Source organism: Myodes glareolus, chromosome 7 (genome assembly GCF_982192425.1).
Source record: "Myodes glareolus chromosome 7, mMyoGla1.1, whole genome shotgun sequence".
In the NCBI taxonomy this organism is placed as follows: Eukaryota; Metazoa; Chordata; class Mammalia; order Rodentia; family Cricetidae; genus Myodes; species Myodes glareolus.
The window spans coordinates 65,065,502-65,088,968 of record NC_142032.1 but is presented as its reverse complement, the minus strand read 5'-3'; the positions used below and the strand labels follow the sequence as shown (position 1 = coordinate 65,088,968).

General features: G+C 51.5%; 1 protein-coding gene across 1 annotated transcript in view; it reads right to left on the bottom strand.

Moving 5' to 3' along the window:
• Stk32c (serine/threonine kinase 32C) overlaps positions 1 to 23,467 on the bottom strand; it is an 85,843-nt gene that overhangs the window by 35,277 nt on the left and 27,099 nt on the right. The window contains exon 2 of the mRNA XM_048455284.3: positions 1,333 to 1,388. Coding sequence (XP_048311241.2) covers positions 1,333 to 1,388 — 56 coding nt within the window. The remainder of the gene's footprint in view (positions 1 to 1,332; positions 1,389 to 23,467) is intronic.

Here is a 23,467-nt window from a genome sequence, read left to right as displayed (position 1 = left end):
GGGATGTGACAACCCAGCCCTCTCCAGACCTAGTTTGTGAATGTCTCCCAGTTCTAGTACCCCCTTGGCTACTTTCCTGAGCCCAGTTCCAGTACCTCCATCAGCTACTTTCCTGAACCCAGTTCCAGCCGCTGTCCTCCACTATTCCACACACCTGTCCCTCCTGCCTGCACCCTCTGTAGCTCTCGCCACATCAGCCCAGAGGGTTTCAACTGGTCTCAGTTAGGCTACCCATCTCCGCAGTCTCCAAGCAATAGACCTGGGGGAACCCCTGGGACCCGGGATGTTAGGGACCCTCCCTGTGGTGTTTTCAAGCCTGTGCAAAGTGCTTGTCTGCTTTGACTTACATTCACCCCAGGCTCCAGCAACCAGAACAGTCATCCTTTGTGATCCAATGAAGTAGAGGCAATTAATCACCCTCAATCACCCTGTGCTTTGTACTCTGGTGGCTGTACAATCTCTTTAGAGAGGGCTTTCAGAGCCTAAATAGACACCGTGCCCAGACAGCTGTGAGGCCGGAGGGGAGGGAGGTACCCGGACAGCTGAACAGAAACGTCTGTTCAGGAGGGGTCCATCCACAGCACACCATGCTGCAGAAGCCGAGGGCTAATTCCAGCCTTTTCAGAGCCCTAGTTAAGTCTCTTTGAGTTATAATTACCCCCAATCTGTAGCTATCACAAGGCAGCAATCAGGAAGTTAGATCTGGCCAAGAAAGAACAAGGCAAGTGGAGACAGGCTCAGCAAGCCGCCTGCTTGAGGGGATAAGCGCTTCAGGGTTGGTCTGAGAGAAAGCAGGCTGGGCCACCACACTAAGTTCTGTCCCTTTGCACCTAAGAAACAGACATAGTTAGAGCCTGGCCTCTGGACTCCAGTGTGACCTGAGCTGTTGTTTCGGTTGGCTGATTCATCGGATGTCACAGCAGATTGGGGAGCTGGCTACACAATGCAGCCCTTCTAAGATCCCCCCATCATTCTAGGCCACAGTGCACCCCTTATTGAGGAAATCACTCAGCCTGCAAGAGGGCTTCAGTATCATGAGTGGGTGGGTATTAGGATGCAGAACTTTACAGGACGACAAAGGTTCTACAGAGCTAAACCAGGACACCTATTCTCAGCTGAGTCAGGAGTCCAGAGACCCTGCCCAGAAGGTGACGGAGGGTTGCGCTGACAACCCCAGAAAGGCCAGAGTCCCTGCTTCTTCCCTGACCGTCCTGAGCTTTTTGCCACAGTGATGGGACTAGCTTCTCCGAGGAGTGATGGAGCAAGTCTGCGTGGCTCCCTGGTCCCACATGTCCCCAGCCTCCACTGGCCCACCCAGAGGTTCTTCCTTACCTTGCCAAAGCTGCCCTTCCCAATGGCTCGCAGAATCTGGAAGTGGTCGAAGTTCACTGTGGGATGAAGCAGAAAGACACTGGGTAAGGTGGTGGAAAGACCCTGTGCCAGGCACAAGGTCCACCCTTGAGAAGTGTGCCCCTGCTTGGCAATCCTGCAGGCTATCAGAGATCGCCCACTTAACCCCTCAAGAGGGCTGATCATGTCTCTGGGTGAACTCCGGGTGTACAGAGGATGGCTCAGACCCTCCTTGCACGATTTGCAGGATTGCTATGGAGTGGAGGCAAGTATATGATCACCAGCAGGACTGGGGTTAATGAGCAAACACAGGCTCCCAGACTTCCACTGCTGCAAACCCACACCCAGCAACTCCCTTGACATCACACCCCATGAAAGATATGCAACTGGAAGCTCAGGCCTCTCGGCTCTTGGAGCACCAGTCCCTGCTCTGGGGTTCTCCAGCAACAGGAGGGAGCACTGGCCCCTGCGGCAGAGCTCAAGACAGCACACAACACAGCTAGCTGTCCTTGCCAGGGGTCACCAGGGCCCTACTGATGGTGCCTCTTTGCTGTCACAGCCCTGATGATATCACACCCTCTGCCTGTGCAGCAAACCGTTGTCAGTGGAGGAGTCTGATTCCCAGACTTCCTGCTGTGCCCTGCCTGAAGCTTCCCCATGGGGTCAGTACGTGTCTGTCTCTCTTACTGTCCTTTTCTCAGGTAAGGCCTATGGGATGGGCTCAGGCAGCCTAGATTTCTGCCCAGCCCCACTGAGACAGCCCCTCCAGGCTAGCAGTGTGTATGTAACTCCACACTCTAGCACTTGGAGGGTCTACCCAGGGCTTTCAGCCTAGCTACACAGACACTTACTCTGGGGAAACCCTGACTGCCCATGGCTGGTGGTGTTACTTATTCACTTCATAATCACTCCCTCACCCCACCAGAGATTTGGGGCCAAGTGGGACTCTCACTCCAGCTTATGCGTATAAGGCAGGTACTCGGCTGCTGCCCCAGACCAGGAAGCTGATTAGTACAGGCCTAAGTACTGAGTTGGTTGTGGGGTAAGATGAAGTGGACAGGGTGCCAGCAGCTAGACTAGCAACAAGGTCGGGAAGGTCCCTAGGGAATGGGTCCACTCTTGACAACACAGTCACCTCATCCAAGCCTGTGCAGCACCAGACACCACATACCAGGCCGGGACCCACTGACACCAGGGCTGGGCTGTTTGGCCACCTGCTGGAGACCTCAGCTTGTTTGGTCATTTTTTGTTTTGGGTTTTGTTTTTTGAGAAAACTGCATACTGCAGAGAGAAAGCAATCACAGCAGGGTGGATGGCAGCCAGCCCCTCCGCCCCTCCGCCCCTCCTATGCGCAGGAAAACATGGTTGCTGGTTCCTGTAAGCCACTGCATCTACCAGCCGGGAGAGGAAGCCTGATTGTCCGAGCCTAGCCACGTGGTGAGGACAAAACTAAAAGGATAAAGTGGGGAGTGCATGGTGGGTGAAGTGGGACCGTGCAGACCCCATCCAGCAGAGGCTCACACGGACCTTGCTCTTCCCTTAAGCCCTTGGCTGTCCCATAGACACGGCTCTGCGCAGCGCTATGAAGCGAGGTGAGGGTGCCCTATGCTGCAGCCACCACCAGAATCTTTCCACACCTTGTCGTTTATGCTCATCCATGACAAACACACTAGTACTGCCTGGTGATGAGCTGTTACGCAGGGTTCCCAAACGAAATGAGCAGGGGTGGGGGAAGGGATCTGGGGTCAGGTGCAGGAGCAGCACAGGCTGGGAGTGGAGGCAAGGCGCTGACCTTGGGGTTTAAATTAAGGTCTGCATCTTGATGATGGAGGGGAAGAGGCCTGGGCCAGCCATATTGCAGCTTCTGGAGACAGGCTCTGCCAGCAAGCTTTGAGCCAGGGTCCCTCTGCCTCCCAATCAGAACTCAGATGCTGCCACTGTTACCTAGATGTCCCTGGTCTCCTATAGCTGCACAAGAGACCTAACACAATCAGGCACCCAAGTTAGGCAGCCTCGCCCACTCCCAACAGTTGATGAGAAGTATGCCCTCCATGCCCACCTTCAGAATGGCAGTATGGAGTCTGTTGGGCTCTATCCTAGTCCCATTGGTACCCAGAGTCCAGCCCAATGCCACTTGAGAAACAAGTTAGGGAACCTCACTGGGATGTCCTCAGTAGCCAGCACAATGCAGGGGGCGTCAAGGATCAGCCCAACAGCTATGAGTTCACACAGGAACTCAGCCAAGACAACTAGCCTTTGTAGAGCCCAGGTATAATGTTCTGAGTTTAGCCTTTACTGGAAAAAAAAAAGGATGGAAATAAAATACATTAAATAACAGTCAGAGGCATGTGTGAGTCTCCGAGCAGCTGTCCCGTTCCATGCTCAGACACCTGCACAGTCGAAGTCACCATCCAGGTTTGTGGGAATGAAGCCTCCTAGGAAGGCTGGGTATAATGGCACCTGCTTTTAATCCCAGCACTTGGAAGGTAGAGGCAGGTGGATCTCTATGAGTTCAAGGCCAGCCTGGTCTAAATGTTGCATTCAGGCCAGCCACAATACATAGTGAGACCCTGTCTCCAAACAAAGAGACAAACAACAGAAAAGACTCCAGGTTCCTAGAGAAGAACTGGCAAAATCTGCTGAGGGACAGAACCAGGGAGTGCACGGCGAGAGCTGTGGTTTGGACACTGGCTTGTCTGTGGCCTCTCAGCAGCCCCCAGCTCCCTGTGATGGGCCGGAGTAGCTCTGGAGGAGCCCACAATGTGCCCATCTCCTTGGATCCTTGGTGTCCTCCTACGCCGAGGGCCCATGAGGATCTCACATGCCAGCCCCTGCAGTGGGTGAGGGAGACAGGCAAGCACTGCTGACTGCAGCCCTGAGAAGAAGCAGGTGCCAGGTGGCTTCAGGTTTCAGTACGCAACCCTCCTAACCTCACAGGCACATTCATTCCATAACCAATTCATAAAAACACACGGAGATGTGGCTGCCATGGGAGCTCCCCAGTGGCCTGTACAGAGAAAACACCCTGCCGAGACAAAGGGTAAGGGTACTGAGTTCATTAAGTCGACCCACCCTCCTGGTATTTGGCCCTTGGAATGGAAAAAAAAATCACAACAAAGATTCCTGACTTTCCCCAAACCTGTCTCATTACCAACAGCTTTGTTTTTCAAAACGACCAGGCCAGTTCTATATGCTGTCCGTTTCCTTACAAACTTAGCTGGTTTCATCTTCAAAGACCTCAGAACCCAGCCCTGCTGGCCATCCCCAGATGCAAGCTCCTCCCCCTCCTTTTAGGTTCCCAAAGCAGCCAGGGGTCTGGCTACACATCTCAGCACCAAGAAGAAGAGTCTAAAACCCTGGCGACTCTTTTCTGGCTTGTCCTTGTTGGGGAGACACAAAGAAAATTCTGTTGTGGAAGAAAACACTCTAGACAAACAAATAAGTGGGGGGCAAGGCAAGGAAAGGGGGTACAGACTGCCTGTTTTTACAAGGTCACCACAGGGACGCTTCTGAGGATGACCCTGAGCAGAAGAGCCAGCCCAGGGGAGGGCCGATCAAGACAGTTTGCTCCAGCTCTCTGCAATGGTGAGGTGAGATCCCTGCCCCGCCCCCAGCCCAGTGTTAAACACCTCATAAATCCTCAAACAGGTAGAGGAAAACACTAGTTCAATTCCCTACAGGTCCTTACACATCCACATCTCCCGCTTGAATCCAAATTTGCTACGCAGGAAATGGCCCAGCTCAGAGCTTCAAGCCCCCAGATGCTCTCCCATCGTACAACATACTGAAGAGCGTGGGCACAGACTCTTCCCAGGGCAGAGAAATATTTCAAAATCAAGGGTTTTTTTTAAAAAAAATATTTACTCTTTGAGGAACGCTTTCATTTTACAGAGTGTGGCTGGAAGCAGTCATTGCTATATGGGGACAGGTCACCACCTCTCTTGTACCTATAGCTCTGCAGCTGTTTTCTCAAGGACGAGGCACCAGGTGAGGTGTCAGGGAGCCATCGAGAGTGCTGCTCAAGTCATTGGCTGGGGTCCCAACCACAAAACCAAAACAGCAGGAAAACACAGGGTATCTCAGCATCCCAAGCCAGCAACTCAGAGAACTTCCGGTCACGGGTTCTCCTGGGCATCAGCATCTGAGTACGATTCTGAGTGCCCCACTCGACACTGAGGCTTGGCTGAGCGAGAAACACACACCATAGGAATGACAGTCAGCACTGCCTTTTCCCCCTCTGGGTTCCCTGAGACTGCCAGCTGCTCTCACTGAGCAGCCTGAGCAGGTGTTTCTGCACACATGTGTCCTTGGCACATTTGGATCACGTAAGAATTGTTGCCCGTTGGTCCTGTTGTGGCAAGCAAATCAAGGGTGGCTGGAAGAGGCAGAGGGGGGCAATCAGTCTGATGACAATATCAAAACCATATGTCAGCTAAAAACAGTCAAGAGAAAGCCAAAAAAACCATAGATTCGTATACAGTTGCATACAATCCTAAGCAAAATCTACAGGTCTTATTTGAATGTGCCTCTCCTACAAACAAACACCCTGCCTGCAAGTGACAGGGTCAGCTCCCCTTCCCTTTTTCACATGGCTCCTCAGGTCTATCACTGGGTTCAGCACACAGACTGTGGTGGGTATAGAAGCAGTGCTCCCTAACGAGAAAGCAATGGGGAAGCGTTAAGCCACTAGGTTCTGAGTTAAAGCAGATAAAGGCATGTCCCTGTGAGGAAAGCAGAGGGAAGATGGTCCCTGGGAAAGTAAAAATAGACCAGCGGCTGTACCGTGAGTCACGCTATTGTTATCGGTGACACAATCAATGCACAGCCTGGAGGCCTCCCCCGCAGGCCTGGAGGGGCAGCTACACTCGCTCTCCACATCCCAGAGAAGTCTCCAGAGAGTCCCATCCAAATCCAGGACAGGCTCAGGAAGTTAAGTGGTGGAGTGCTGAACAGAGAAAAGCAAGAGAGGCGCTACCCACAGCCTCCAATGGATCTGAGGCTGGGGACCTTTCTTGGTACAGCCTGCCTCTCCTGGTCACCTATGAGAGCCTCCTGACCTCAGCACCCTCCTACAAAGCCTCTCTCACCCACGGGACAGTTGAACAAGAAGGTGAAACTGTCTGAAGTAACCATAAAGGATTTCAGGTTATAAGGCAAATTGGCCATAGAGTCCACGACCGAGGAAAACTCTCATGAGGAAAATCTCCCACCCCAAATGACTAAAGGCCTGGTTCAGTATAGTCCTGTGACTTCTATGAAATGTGTTTATGGCCCAGGATCATGGGCTACCTGGGGTTACAATCTCTTCCCATGATTGTTCAACGAAGAGTCAGGCAGCCCAACTCTGCCCTGCAATAAGCCACCAACACCCTACAGACGGTACCGAAGAGTGGCCCTCGGAGCTGCTCAAGATGTGACAGCTGCCCTTTCTTTTCCTACATGAGGAAGCTGAGTGGGGCAGACCAGCTAGGTAGCAAAGGAAATTAGGTATTATAAGGGGTGAAAAAGAAGAACGTTCTCTTCCCTGACTTGACCTCAGACAACCTCTTTCCTCAGTCCGAAGATGTCTCTGGGGAAAAGTTCAGGTGCAAGGGGCGGGGAAGTAGATGTGTGTTGTGGTTCTGATGCTGGACTCCTCAGTTCAGAATATCAACGGTGTAGGCGACAGTGAACTTACTCGCTCACTCCTGTTTCAAAAGACTCACTCAGTCACCTCCCACCTTCCCCCACCCTGGCCCCAGGCAGATCAGGGCTGCAGCCCTCTAGGGCCACGAACTTGTGGCCTAAGCTACTGCCTGTACTACCAGGGATGTTGTTCTCAGCAGCCACCCCAGCTAGCCAGGCTACACAGGGAAGCAACCAGGCCCTGTGCCCCCAACTGGGAACTGCTTCTGAGAGCCTACCTTGCCTGGCCATCTGCTGCTCACCTTCAAGCCTTCTCTCAGAAGCTGACTGAGGTCTGGCCCCCCTCAGAGCCCCGCCTTTGTATCTTCTGCTAGTCTTTGTCTCCAGCCCTGGGGCTGGAGCAAAGGCCTCTGCCTGTGTTTTCTTGCAGCAGACACAGGATTCAGAAGTAGCTGAGATAAAGCTGAGGTCCCAAGGGACCTTGAATCCCAGAACAATCCTGGCTTCTTATAGCCAGGATCAGAACAATCCTGGCTTCCTATAGCCAGGATCAGAACAATTCTGGCTTCTTATAGCCAGGATTATGCCAACAGCCAGGGGACCTTGGGCACCCCGCCACTAGTCTCCGTGGGGGCAGTGACCTGGCCCATCCCCCACCCTTTGTTTACAGTAAATGCTCCTGGTAATGGCTTCCCAGACTGCTCTGCCCACCCTGGCCCTGCCACCTGAGCCAATCTGGAATCCTGTTCCCGCCTTCCATTTTGATATCCCCCAGACTGCACCGGAAACTTCCATAAATTAATGATTAGGGCAGCAGCCGGATCAATACAATAACTCTGGCCAGCCGCAGCTCAGTTCCTGGGGCCTGCAGGGAAGCTGCCTGGGATGGGCAGAGAGCCTACCCCACAGTGGTTGGAACATGGGGTTCTCCCACAGTTGTGGGCAGCAGTGCTTCCCCTAAGCTTACCCAGGGGAATCCTATTGTGCAAAGTCTGACTTTTGGTAACCGCTCAGGTGATCAACACCCTTAGAACCACTAGGGACAAATCTGGGAAGCCCCAGGTCCTTTAGTGTTTCATTAGGCAAGGGCCTACCCTGTTAGACTCAGTCAATGGACACAGGACATGCTGTGACGTGTGTGTGTGTGTGTGTGTGTGTGTGTGTGTGTGTGTGTGTGTAGGCTTTGCTTTCCCTGGCTACGACTTAACACTGAGACCCAGGCGAGCACCCCTGCTATGGCACCACAGCTGGCTTCAGTCACTACTAGACTTGGGCCTCCACCACCTCCGGCACTCAGGTGTTTGGGGAGTCAGAGACCCCAAACTTGTCTGGAGTCTCCATGCTTCAGATCTCTGAACTGGGAAGGCAGAATAGAATGGGGTTTTTATCCAGGCTCCCCTCCCAAAAGACCATAAAGATTTGGGTCCAGCTATCTCACAGGATCCCAGAACTGTGAATTCACCTGCTGTCCCAAGTTCCTCTCCTCCCCAAGTTGATCACAGCCATGCACACTCTCTGTAGCCCTCACTGCTCGTGGCTGTCCACACCTTGACACTACTCTCTCTGGAGCTCCCTCCACTGTGAGGCATCCTGATCCTTTCAGGACACAGGAGCCCCTCTCCCCAGCAGATATGAACTCCTGGTTTGAAGAGCATGTGCCTCCCACTTGCTGGGGTGGGTGCTGGAGTACAGCATTGACTTCCGCAGCAAGAGTCCAGACAAGGGCCTAGAACATTAGGCAGCTCTCCAGAAGTGGTACCCAGAATGTATTAGCCTTGCGTGAATGTATGAAGCAGACAGGCCAGCCTGAGAGAAACCTAGGATGGCCTCACCAGGGACCTCTTTTTTTTTTTTTTTTTTTAATGTAGGAAGCATGGAGGATGGGGGTGGGGCATGTAGCCAGATGAAGGCTTAAAGGACTGTACCCGAAGCTGCCCTTCCACCGGCCACTGCAGGCTCTGGACTTCTGCTGTAGCTCCACCAGGTTTCAGGCCACCAGCGCCCCCCAGAAGAAGACAGAGGAACCCTAGGAAGAGGCAATAGCCTGGCTGCCAGAGGCAATAGGTACTGGACGCCCAGTGTAGACCTGGGGTGGACCTCGGCACTTCTAGACCGCTTCACATGTGGGGGAGCCCCAACTACTGGGCAATCTGTGATACAGAGAGGCTGAGGTCCCACGACTGACCACCCTGCAGTGAAGGGCAAGCATAGCAAGGCCCACAAAACCCAGGGAAGCCATCCACCTGTGCTTAGCTCTGCCGCTTCTGAAATTAGTCGGGACCCAAGCTAGCAACTGCCCGCACACTCTGGCAAGTAAGTGTCTTGCAGAGGAAAAGCTGCCACCAGCACTTTCATTCCCCTGCTCCTCCTAGCGGATGGGAATGGAGACCCAGCTATGCAGACCCCAGGACTACAGTAGGAAGCAAAACCCAGCCGCAGGTCATGCACAGTCTTATGCCCACCGCCTCCTCTCCACCATCACCTGCGACAATCACTGCACAGCAATGGAGGAGGGAGAACAGCCAAAGTGGTGCCAGCGGCTGCCTGTGCGGCAGGGCTTCCGCAACCAGACAGGCGTGAACTCACATCTTACTCTCACATTAACACTTCCAGAGAGGCGAAAACACCTTCCCCGACTGTCAACAGCACTTTCCCCGCAGCCTCCTCTTTCCTGGAATGAAGGGCACAGGGGGAGCAACTGGTGCCCTGCCTCCCAGGGCTGTGCACTGAGGACAAGGGACACTTTTGTGCCCTTTCTACTTGGCCTGCCAATCGCAGGAATGGCACTGCCCCACACTCACACCCCGGCCCATGAGTGACAGGTTGAAAGGTTTTCTACCATTCCCCCACACCCTGCAGGGACAAGAGTTGGGGCTTTGATGTGGTACCCTGTGCATCTTGAGTCCCAGTTGCCAGTCCCTATCCACACAGTATGTACAGATTCTCAAAAGAAGCCACTCGGTGTACCCTGATGCTTATGTCTCTGCCCTACCAACACAGGCTAGGGTACATGGCTACACATCTGAGTGCTTGCTGTGAACCCCAAAGCCATGGCCCCCAGACACACTTACTTCAACACGCTAGAATCTCATCCCACACACAGACTAGGAGTGAGACTGGGCCATTTCATCACCAAAGAGTTTTCTTCTAAAAATGTTAACAATAAATGGAAGGAAAATATCAACCTGCTAAAAGCAGTCCCTCCACACTGGCCCAGGGACAGAACTCACTGCCTGAGATCTCGTCAGGGCACTGGGACAGTCATCATCTCCTCGATGACCCACAGGACTGAACTAGGAGATGCCTGAGTTGGACATTGCTGCCATGACCCAGAGGGACCAGTCACTTCCACCCTTTGGGCTCAGGAAGCAGAGGGGTTCCTGGGGACAAACCAGGTCATAGCCAGAGCAGAGCCACCCCAGGGCAGCCCCTTCATGAAGCCCACAACCTAGGCAGCCTCCTCCCTCTTAGACTGCCCTGACCATAGGACAGCCTACACAGATGGGTCAATGGTGGTACTGGGTCCCCTTCACACACTCAATTACAGATACTTTGTTCGGAACACACCCTTCTCTGCTTTCTCGTTTGAGAGGAAGGACAATAGCTCACCTTGCGGTTTGAGTAGCCCTACACTCAACAAGAGCCAAAGGTTCTGCGTGAATGCAGCCTTGGTCTCAAGATCATGGGGGTGGCCAGGCTCACTTGACCTAAGGCAATTGCCCATCAATTAACAGGGTATCAGTCAAGTTAGGAGGCACCCAGGGAGCAGGCTACAGTCCTCAGAAATGCAAGACAAAGGCAGCCCCACATCTGGACTTCATCTCCCTGTGCTTTGACAGGTCCTGCCCCACTTCCCACTCCCACACCCTCCCCATCTCCTCCTCCTGGAGGGTTGACCATGAAGGAAGCATCCAAGACTCAGCAGGATGCATTTCCTACATCCTTCGGCAAGACAGGGGCTTGCCAGTGCTCAGAAAGTTGCTAAGGCAACGGGCAAAGTGCAGTGTGGGAGGAGTCTGGAGCATTCATGAGCATCCGTGTCTGTACACACATCAGAGCAACATGAGGCTGTCTCCCCACACTCATGCCCATTATAACCCAGGGCCCAGAACATAAGGCACAGTCTTACACACTCAGAGCACAACTCCCACCCCCCACGCTCACACATTCATCTTACCCACACTGGCATAGGCACACTCACATTTTCACACAAAGTCATATGATTCCACACCCACGACATTCACACCCGCCCAATATCCACACAGACTCTATCTGCTCTCTACCCAGTCCAGAAACCTGGGTGGTCTCATTTCCCACTGGTCACTGATGTCCTGCCTGCAACAGGGACTTTGAAATTGTGCTTCAAGTTCCCACCCTGCAGGAACAGGAAGGGACTAGGAGAGACATCTACCACAGAAACACAGCCCTCCATCCCCAAGGTAATCCTCCTAAGTCTGACCTCAGCGACCACCGGGTGTTGAGCCTCGGTTGCTCAACCCCAAACTCAGCTGGCCTTGAGAAGTCCTACCCAGTACCATGAAAATATCAGCCATGAACGGAGAACACAAAAAGGACTGAGCAGGCTAAACTTCACACAACAGGGTTAGTCAGCTCTGAACCTCAGATTTGGGATCCAAGGGAAGAATAGCTGGGATCCTGAAACCCAGGCAATGTCCTCTTGGGTACTTGGGGAAAGTCTACGGCACGTGGAGGGATTGCACCATTTTATCTGATTTTTCTGGCTCTGCCCAACAGAATCCCAAAAGACAGACACTGCTGAATTTGACAAGCCTCTATTACAGTTCAGCTCACAGAACTTCCCGTGTTGGGGACACTGGGATACAGTAGCCAAGTTGGGAATGCTGGGATTTTCTTGCCTGGGCACAGCTAACAAAGTCACACACTCTCCAATTCACATTGGTTCCTCGGCTGTGTTTGAACACGTCAGGAAACATTTAAGGTACACACGTGTGAAAGAACAGAAGAGCAAGTCCCGAGGACCCCTGGGTACACCCTGACTTCTCCCACGCCAGACGTCCCGTCCCTAAGGCACCCTTAGTGTCCCGGTTTTACTTCACAACCCCAGGAGTCCGCTCAGCATGACCCTCAGACCTTACTGGGACCCCTCCATTGCATGTGCCTCCTGGAGGCTTGTTCTCCCTCACAGCTGTGGACCTACCCATACTAATCTGTGTGGTTCTTTCCACCTCTGCCTGGCTCTCCTACTGGGCTGTCTGTACCCAGAGACACTGTTAAGAGGAACCCTTCTGTTGGGTCCCTGGGCTTCCTCATTCCCTATGAACACTAGCCCATGACCACAATGTGGCTTAACACAGTACACATCTGTTGTCTTGAGGATATGAGGACTGAATTCTCGAGTGGGTCTTGCTGAGCTGAAATCTAAGCGCTAACAGGCAGAGAGCATGGGTCTGCCCAGCTGCATATGCAGAACCTCCCCTCAGGGTGATGGTACTGAATAGTGGCATCCTTCAGAGGTGTCAGGTCCTAAGGATGCCTCATTCCTTGGTGGCCTTATAAAGTAAGCTCCAAAGGACTCCCTGCCAAGTCCACCAAGTGAGAACATGGCAGAAAGAGACCATTCATGAACCAAGAAACAGACCTGAGCAGATGATAAATCTGCCAATGTCTTCATCTCGGACGTCCCACTTACCACATTGTGAGACCTGAATGTTTGGACCTGTGAGGACGAGGACGGCCCATCTTCCTGAGGCTCCAGTGGAGAATCCTTCCTTGCTCTCGGATTCTAGGGGGATTGCCCCCTCTGCAGCTCCTCTTCCCTTCTCAGCCAGCAACCTACCTTCCTCTAGCTAGTCTCTCCCAATCTCTGTCTCTGCTCTCACAGCTCCCAGCCCTGTTGCCCTTCTGCCTCCCTGTCATGAAGGCAGCTGGTTTGCACGAAGGGCCCACCCCAGTATTGCACGGCACCCTCTGAGCCTCAAGACCTTTTGCTTATTAGTCACATTTGCAAAGTCCTCTTTGTCATCTAAGGTGACAGTCATAGCTTCTGTAGATTTAGACACGGTCACCCTCAGAGCACTGTCTAACCCCCAACAGCACGTGAGCGTGGACGAAAGCCCCCTGGAGTTGCTGAAGGGAAGCAAACTTGGCGAGGACTCAGAGACTGCCAAGCAGAGGGCTCCTCCTCTCAGAGGGACTTTCACTTGCAGTGTTTTACCAGGTGATGCTTCTGGGTGCCAGAGTCATGTGGGGAAGGGCTGCAGGGCCCTGCCTCTCCCTGGGAGTTACACACACACACACACACACACACACACACACACACACACACACACACACAGGCAGAGTCGGAAGACTCTTGCCTCATCCCCAGCTCTGAACTCACTGAACAAACACATCCTAAGAAGACTGTCAAGCAGTGATCTCCTCCCCAGGCGGATTTCTTAAGAGGCACTGTCCCTACCTGTCTCAGTTAGGGTTTTCAGTGCTGAGAAGAGACACCATGACCACAGCAACTCTTATGAGGAAAATAATTAATTGAGGGGCTTGCTTACAGTTTCATAGATTCAGTCCACTCTTATTACAATAGGGAGCACAGCAGTGTGCAGGCAGATGTGGTGCTGGCATAGCTGAGAGTCCTATATCTTGTAGGTAACAAAAATGACTGTCACACTGGATGGTATCTTTTGCATAGGAAACCTCAAAGCCCACCCCCACAGTGACACATGTCCTCCAACAAGGCCATACCCACTTCAACAAAGTCACACTTTCTGATGGTGACACTCTCTATGAGATTATGGGGGCCAATGACATTCAAACTACCACATTCCTCTCCCTGGTCCCCCATAAGCTTGTAACAATATCATAACACAAAATGCATTTAGTCCAACTTCGAAAGTCCCCATAGTCTATCAGTCTCAAAATTTTTTTAAAGTCCAAAGTTCAAAGTCTCTTCTGAGATTCATATACTCTCTAAGCTGCGATTGTTTGTAAAAATCAATATAAAAAAGCAGATCACATATCTCCAACATATAATGGCACACGATTTACATTACCATTCCAAACCATAGGGAAAGGAGCATAGCAAGGAAATACTGGACCAAAGCATGACCAAAAACCAGCTGGGCGAACTCCAAACTCTGCATCTCCATGTCTGATGTCAAAACGCTCTTCAGATCTTCAACCCCTTTCAGCTTTGTTGACTGCGACACACTTCTTTCTCTTGGGCTGGTTCTACTCCCTGTTAATAGCTCTCTTTGACAGGTATTCCATGACTCTGGCATCTCTAACATCTTGGGTTCTCTCCAAGGCAACCCAGGCTTCAACTTCATAGCTTCACGCAATGGCCTCTCTACTAGGCCTCCATTCAGGGACACCCCTGACACATACCTGTCTCAGTTTCTTTCTTTAGTCATAGAGGCAAATTTCAAAACCCCTTTCTTCTATCCTTAACTCTAAAGCCAGAACCATTTAGGCAACGCTGCCAAGTTCTGCTGCTTCCTGGTGCTGGAACATGGCCCTCTTGTTCAACTACATCTTCACCAGCTTTCTGTCCTTCACTGCCTAAGCTTGGCTGTCCTGAAACTTGCTCTGTAGACCAGGCTGGCCTCAAACTCAGAAACCAGACAGCTTCTGCTTTCCCGGTACTGGGATTAAAGGTGTGTCCCACCACGTCCAGCCCTAAGCTTTGCTTAGCTCCTTTTCATAAGTAGGAAATTTAGTTGAGTGGGATCTTTCCCTGAGATCACCACTCCCTTTATTCCATTTCTTTATCCATTCATCTCCTTGAACACAGGATTTAGCTCTATTCTACTTCCTGGTACTCTTTTCTCCTCAAAATTTACATTTTGTTATTTATCCTGTTCACCTTGCTTTTTTTTTCATTATAAATGTTCATTAGAGCTACCACTAAAATCTACATGACAGAGTCTATACTAAGCTGTCTGAGTTTGGGTTTTTATTTCTGTGAAATAGGAAACACTATGAGCATGGCAACTCTTGCAAAGAAAACATTTAATTGGGGTGGCTCACTTATGGTCCATTATCATCACGGGGTGGGGGGGGGAGCATGATGGCATACAGGCAGACATGGTGCTAGCTACATCTTGACCAGAAGGCAGCAGGAAGTCAACTGACAGTCAGGCTAAGAGAAACTTGAGCAAGAGAGCCCTGAAAGCCCACCCCCACAGTGATAAACTTCCTCCAACTAGGCCACACCTCCTGATAGTGCCACTCCCTATGAGATCACAGGGGCCAATTACATTCAAATTACCACACTACCCACCACTACCTGCCCGCCTAGCTGACTGCTCTGACGACTGTGGGCAATCAGCAAGGCTGCCGTCTCCCAAACCCATCATTACACATTTAATCAGAAACCATTCCTATTTGGAGACTAATGGATCTGAGGGCTTCTTTTCAAAATGCAAATTCGTGACTGAGAGTCTAGTCCCCCAGGGCAGGCCCCACCTTGCCCAGCATGCCTCTGGTGACTCTCAGGAATGTGAGAGAACTCTGCAGGACAGGCCTCAGGATCTGAGCCACCAGGGGCTGTGCCAGCACTCATTGATGCGGTGGCACTACACGGATGCTGGCCAGCACCCAGGAATGGAATGTGGATCCTGGAGCCATTTGGAAGAGTTAGAGAAGGCTTCCTAGAGGAGGGGGATGGGCTGCCCCACAGCTAACTTAGAAGGGAGTCAGGCACTTCTGGGGGGATTCAGGGACCCTATGGGTGTGGCCACACTAGGAGAATGTGGGAGCACAGACTATAAGGGGAGATCTAGGATCCCAGTGCCAGGAGCAGGGCTGGATCCATTGGCAAACAGATGCCAAGAGTACCAGGGCAGCAATGACTCAGACTGTCTGACAGGTGAGACCAGGGAATTTGTGCTCATGTATGCATAACACATATACAGGTGTTTGCTTGTATGTGCACATTTGAGTATTATGGCATGAGTTGCTGTATGTGCCTGCATACTCATGTGTATATATTTGTATCAAACACATGTCTGCATGTTTATGTTCAAAGGGTTATACGTGTGTGTGTACATGCGCACAGTGTGTATGTTGCAAGTGTGCTTACATGTGGGTGTGTCATGTGTATCTGTATGTGAATGTGTGTGTATCAAACACTTTTGTTTCTGCATATTGTTCTGTGATTGCCTGCATGTGCATACACATGTATATGTGCTCGGTAGTATGTGTGTATAAGTCTTTAGTATATATGCCCACCTGAATCCCAGCAAACTGATGCACCGTGGGACTCTCACTCCAGAGGGGCGGCCAGCAGCCAGCCTGGGCTGCAGGTGATGTCCCTACAGTGCTGTGGACTTCTTTGTGAGTGCTGCTTTGATCCCCTTCTTCCTAGGCCTCAACCTGGGAAAGCGATCCAGACCCAGGTAAAGACTCTCTGCCTGTGTCCCCATCCTCCAGGCCCTCAGTCAGGTGAGGACACTGGCTTTGCATCTTTTCTCCTTTCCAGGACAAAACAGGGTGAGATAACTCATATGTCAAGAAAGTACCAGAAGTCTCTCAGTTGGGGCTATAGGTCCCCATGCATTACAGTTTTTCTGGGACATGTACCCTTATGAGCAAGTCATACTAATTGGGGGGGGGGCATGCTTTCGACCTTCCTTAACACACACAGCTGGTTATTAGGGACTGGTTGTTATAGTTCTCTGATAACAGTGAGTCTTCCTTGTGAGCTCCTGATGGGAGCCATGTATCACCAAGGCTGCAGTATGCACATCGCAAACACAAACAGCACTGAGTGTGGCCCAAGGTAAAGAAAGTCCAGATAAAACCCTGGTGCTCAAGAGTGATTGCAAGGCTTGTGGTCCCTGCACTGACACCCTCTCCTAAGTAACTGTTTGCCCTTACACTACTCAAACATAGCCACTCCCCCTGGGACGTCTTCAGATCCAGAGGGATACACCAAGTCCCACTCAAAAAGACTCAGACATTGGTTAGAACGATGGCTGTCTGTGTGAGGACAGCCAGCTCAAAAGAAAACAGGGCATCATGGGGCTCTTAGTAGGGCTCACAGCCAAGCCATGGCCAGTGTGAAGTCCATTCTCTGTCACTCACCCAGCCTCTGTAGCTCCTATGGGGGACAAGAATGGGTGCTATCACGAACCCCAGGGCCCTGACCCTCCAAGTAGTCAGGGCACTATCCTAAGCATGGACATGGGGGCCTGGTTCCCACGCCTTATCTGGGAGACCACAAGACTAAAAGGGACAATGCTGCTATCACAAATACTCTAATATTTGCTGACAGGTACTGTCAGCGGCCATTCAGGTCCACAGTGCTGCTCCCCCAGAGAGCCTGGACCAAGCTTCAACCTGTGCCCTGCTTGTATGAACTAGCAGTGGTCATGGGGTACTATTTAATCCAGGGACAGTGAACAAACATATCCAAGGGAGATTCACCACCTCAAAGCCATCAAGGTACATATGACCTTCTCTTTTTGCAAGCTGGTTACCCTAGTTAGGAGATAGAGGCAGGACAAAGATTAACCATGAACAGTTAAAGCAGCTTTATTCTGACTTTCTTTTTTCTTTTGCAAAAGGCATTAAAACTGCGCTAAATCAAAATCTGAGCCCTGCTTATCAAGCCTGTACTTATACTGTTTTGTTTTGTTTTTGTTTTTTGTTTTTTGTTTTTTTTTTTTTTACTCAGCCAAGTTTCAAGAGAATACTTGAGTACAGGGATGCAGCCACAACTGTTTGGTGCCATCTCTGCATCAGAGCAACAAGGGAGGCACTGTGACCATGGCCTTGTAACTGTATTCCCAGGGGGTGGGGAACACCAGAGCATAGGGCCAGATTCTGTGGCTGCCCTCCCACATGCCAACCCCCTCTACCCCCTTCCTTCCAGTGTAGCCCAGTTCTCCAGAACCCAGCTCCCTGACACACAGCTGCCCTGGTCTGATGGCTTCTAGACCACCATGGTTACTCACTGAGATAATGTGCGGAATATGAGCCTGGAGGAGGCTGGGGACCTCCCCTGCATTTGGGAGAACCTGCCAGAGGCTGAACCAGTAGACTGCAGCTTATCTGAAATTTGGAAGCTGAAAGCAGTTGGCATCAGTCAGCCTCTGAGTGGTCCTTAGGACACTACCCAGGCTGATGCAGATCCTTCTTACTGAGGCTCAAAGTGAGGTTCAGCCCCTAACAGCCAACACATCAGCAAACAGGCGGTTAAAAGCAAGCAAAGAACTCAGATAGGAGGAATAACAAAAGACCTAAGACAAAAGACGCTGGCCTTGGTTATTTATCAAGAGATGCCAACTAGACCCCAACCACATAGTCCTGCTCCTACCACAGCAGCGAAACCCATGCCACGTGTGTGAGCAACTCAGGGCATCACTGGGATCATACACGTTAACTGGGTGTGAACGGCTGCGGTCACCCTGTAAAAGTTGCGCAGTTTCTTAGAAAGTCAAGCGTATCCTGGCTGAACAGCCCAGGAATTTCACTGCTGGACATCAGCCCAAGAGAAATGAGGCGTGCTGACGGCCAAGTGCCAAAAACCACAGGGTGTGGTCACAGGACCCGCGCTCAGGGAACTCCTGCCTTCTGCACTCATACAACAGACACCGCTTGACGACTTGCTGAGCTACTAACATTACTGGTACCGAACAACGAATCCCAGATGCACATGAATGACAGAAGCCAGGCTGAAGTAAAAAGGACACATTACACAGTGTCATTTGTACAGGAACAGATACCACCGATCCATGTGACGAGCCTCACAGGGTGGTGGCTCCCGGAGTTAGAGGAGGATGGAGACTCCAAGGCCAGCCTGGACTACACACAGAGAAACTCTCAAAGATGGAATGAGGGAGGGAAATAAAAGGAAAGAACGGGGTGGGGGAGGTCTCGGTGTTTGTCACTGGGGGAGAGAAATGCCTGGAAGAGAACAGGAGGGAACTTTCCAGAATGATGACGAAGTTCTGTACTCGGACTGTAGTTTCAGGGGACACACGCTTGCCAGGGTTTCCCAGCCTGTGTGTGATTCTGATCTGCACCTGTGATTCCAACTCAAAAATGCCTGACATATTTATGGGTTTACGGGGAATGTTAGGTAGTCTATTTCTGGAAAAGCGTTTGCTATCTGATGACAATGACCCTTAGTGACCCTTAGTGACCTCTTCACAATCAACTGATGGGCAGTGCCAACAAGACCCAAACCTGTCCCCAGGATGAGCATCAGAGCCAGACAAGAAGGGAAGACAGGCAGACCACAGGGCTGATCTGATTAGGGCTAAATTGTGGTTCGGAGCCAATGCAGGGTGAAGAGGGAGAAAGACCAAGTGGCAGGGTGTTGACCCTAAAATCTCAGAAAGCAGGAATACTGCAAATTGGAGGGGTTACAAGGAGAGTCTCTGAAGCAAGCAGGGCTATCATGGGTCAAAGCAGCAGAATTTCCGAGCCAGTCTGGGCCTGGGATAGCAACGGAGGCTGGAAGGGTTGATGGGGACCGGAGGGCAGGACCCCAAAGAGCCAAAGCTCCATCTCCACCACCCCCTTGAACTTGAAGAACTTGGGCCATCTGAGTGGACAGCAATGTCCACAAACCAAGGCTGGGCCTATGGTGACCTAGAAGTTCCCCCTACCCATCCCCACACTACCTCAGTTCTCAGCCCGGGGCTCAGAAGTGCAGAATGAGCCCACTGAGAACCACAATCCTCCTTTAGAAGCAGAGAACTTAGTATAGGTTGTTGGTCTGTCTCAGGAACCCCCGAAAGACTGGATAAAATGGGAGATGTCTGTGTATAGAGTTCACTAGCATTCTTAGACACACTTCAGATCATACATGTGTGTATGTGCCAGTGAGTGCAACTCTGTCCATGTGTGCATGTACATACTGCATCTGTGTGTCATGCATGAGTCTGATGGTGCAGTACTGTGCCCATATCTGTGTGTGCACATGCATGTGTGTGTGTGTGTGTGTGTGTGTGTGTGTGTGCGCGCGCATGCGCATATACTGCACATGCAGCGGGGCACAGATGTCTCTGAGTGGGTTGGTTTTGCTTCAGGCCTCACTGACACATATATCCTTTCCAAAGTCTGGACATAGCTCTGTGGTCTGAGTCACAGGGGACGGGGAATGAAGATGCAGCTAGCTCAGTCAGGTCTTCCCTGGAGACCTCAGAGGCTCCATCCCATTCCCAGCCTGCTGCTGAGGGAGAGCATGGGGCTCACAACCACTTATCACCATCACCACTCTGTCTGGAGCCACCACCTCCTCCCTGGGCTGGCTGCTGGGCCACCGCCAGCCAGCTGAGGAAGGCTGCTCACTAGGCCAACAGGCAGTAAATGACCTCCCCCATCACCCCCACCCCAGTCTGGCTCACAAGGCAGACCTCGGGCTGTTCTGTTTCACATTTACCAGGAGCATTCTGAACCCTTACCTCATGCTAAAAAGATAAGAGTCGCCCAGGCTCCCCTTCATCCTAGGCTTTCTCCTATGGGATCACAAATCCTAGTTACAATGGCTACAGCCTCCAAGCCCCAGAGTTAATAGTGGGGAAAATCTAGGCAAGACCATGGCAGCTGGCATCTGAAGGTGGTCTCCCCTGAATGTGACCTGCTGTCATTCTCTTGAGCCAGGCCCATCCCCCAAGGCCTGCCCTGTAACTTAGCTCCACTCCCCCACTCTCTGGTATCTGCCAGCAGGCCTCCCCACCCATGGTCACAGTTTCCTGGCAACCACACAGGAATCTGCCAGCTGATCCCTCATCCTGGCCTCATTGGCCCCCTGCTGACTAAGAGTAGCACCCATGGTTCTGAGACCCGAAGGAGGCTGCCACGCTCAGCATGGGCTTGGCTGAATGATCCGCAGAAGCTCTCCAGGCCCCAATCCCTGGAGCCCGTGAATGAGTCACCTTCCACGGCAAAGGGAACTTTGCAGCTGTGACAAAGTGAAGGATCTTGAGAGAGGATAAGGACCGTGGATTATCCTACTGGGATAGAAGTAATCACAATGTCTTTGTATGAATGATGCGGGGGGGGGGGGCAGGGGGGAGGAGAGGGGGATGCTCCCAGGGAAAATGATGGGACGGCTTAGCAAAGATGCAGCAACGCTGACTTGGAGGAGAAATGAAGGGGCCACAAGTCACAACCCACAGAGAACGGAGCCTCCAGAAGCTACAGAAACAAGCAAGAGCTTTCCCCCAGAGCCTGTGGAAAGAGAACGGCCCACACCACCTGACCAGTACATTGATCTTGTCCAGCCTGGAAGGCAGCTGACAGCCATGTCCTGGTTCCACCCAGGGGAGGGCACCTAGGGTCTTAGCCGAACATCAGCTCCACATCAAACGGGCTCAGCGGAAGTGACATATCACTACTGAGGAGGAAAAGTTGCTATTTTAAATTCTACCTCATGGTAAATATATGGTTTTACTTCAGACATTTTTTTCTTTGTATATGCTCTGACGGAAAGTCGATATTTGAAGATTAACAAATCACATGGTTATTTATTTTTGCAGGAAATGTGTGTTGATAAAGCCTTTCACTGGACTGTGGAAGCTAAATCAAAGAGCTGACATTTACCCAAGGTTTGAAATCTAATAGGATTGATCGCAGACCCTACCCTGACCCTTGCCCAGCATATCCTCACAGGCATCAAACCTCCAAGTACTAGCCTGTCCAAGTGCCAATCAGAGATAGCCTAGCCTAGTGGTTCCTCAGAGTATAAGGCATCTCAGGCTCTAGGTCACCTGAGTTCAGGGTCAAGAAAATTAGACTGGAACTGGGTCATATCCAGAGGTCTTTTTTGTTTTGTTTTTCGAGACAGGGTTTCTCTGTAGCTTTGGAGCCTGTCCTGGCACTAGTTCTGTAGACCAGGCTGGCCTCAAACTCACAGAGATCCACCTGCTTCTGCCTTCTGAGTGCTGGGATTAAAGATGTGCGCCACCACCGCCAGGCCAGAGGTCCTTTAAAAAGAACCTCAATCCATCTTTCTCCCACTATTGGGAAAATACCCCACCTTTAAGAGAGAGACAACAATAAGGAGACAGTCATGAACAGGGACTGTAAGAAATATACCCCAAACCTCCACCACATACAGGGCCAAAATGCACACTTCAGAGGGTGAGCTCTAACCCTTCCTGCCATTACCAAAGACAGCTGAGGCCCCGGGGAGCTGTCCCTGGTGCTGCCAGCCTACCCTCCCTGGAGCCAATTCCACCCCAGCTTCCCAGGCCTCCGCCTTGGAGGAGGGGGATCTCCACACACTCACTGTCTCCCAGGACCATGCTGCCCTTTGAGACCCTCACACTCTCCACACGGTCTTACAGCACAGCAGGAGGAATATAAGATACTGAGTTCCACAAAAACAAATACAACATTGTCCAGAGACCATTACAAAGCAAGGCTTGGACAAGGGAAGAAGAGGGGTGGGGTGGGGTGGGAGAGGGAAGAAGAACTCTCTCATCTGCCCATGGAAGGAAACCAGGTTCCTGGCCTGGCTTTGAAAAGTCTGGCTCAATGCCAGAGATTGGTGGTGAAAGGCAAGCCCCTTTATTTAAATCTTAGCCATGGGAAAACCCTGCAAGCCCCAAACCCCACCAACTTCCTCTAAAATCACACTGGTCTCCCATAGATTCCCTGCCTCATCCCACTTAGGCACACTTCCTTGAAGTATATGAGACAGGTCAGTATGACCACCTCAAACTAGTTACAATGTGTTTCTGTGGGGTCCTGACAGTACCCACAAATGCCAATATACAAGGCACATTTGCAATTTATCTGTGGCTAAATGCCTTTAAAATACAAATATCTTCCATCTCAAGGATTCCCCTACTGTCCTTGTTTGACCTGATGCTCCCCGATATGTCCACAGCAAAGGAAAGGGTCCAGTTATTCCTGACGATCTCAGTCATCCTGGCCTGGTCCACCCCTCCTTGTCTGCCCAGCAAACACAGAGTGTATTGTTCTCAGTGCCATCTATTAACCTGATTTAGCCCATCCATCCCTGGATACTAAGAGCAAACACAGCATCCAGCCAGCCCTGACGGCCCCAGTTATCCTGGCTTGACCAATTCATCTCCAGCTGACCAGAAACCACAGGGTCTAATAGCTCTAAAGATTCAAGGCCACTGCTATGCTCCAGCTGGCTCTCCAAGTGAACAGCCAGTGGTGTTGTGTCCGCCCCCCACCCCCAGCCAGCTCCTTCCCTCTCTCCTCCTCCAGCTCAGGAGATGGGATTATTGCCCTGGAAAGGGGCATACCTATTTTTAACCAACTGAATTGAATTAAGGAAAGGCATTATTTCTACACAGAGCATAAGACTTCTGTTCTCTTTGATGTTTCCAAAAATAAGAGTCAAAGCCATCCCAGAGCTAGGAGTCAGCTTGAGCCTGTGGTTTCCAGGATGAGGGTCTTGGCCAGACACAGAAGCCTGTGATGGTAAGGACAAGGGCAGCCAGGAACTCTGTGATGCATGGACAAGGGTAGCCAGGCCTGGGGCAGGGGGGCTTCCCTGAAAGCCACTTCAGAGGCCAGTGCC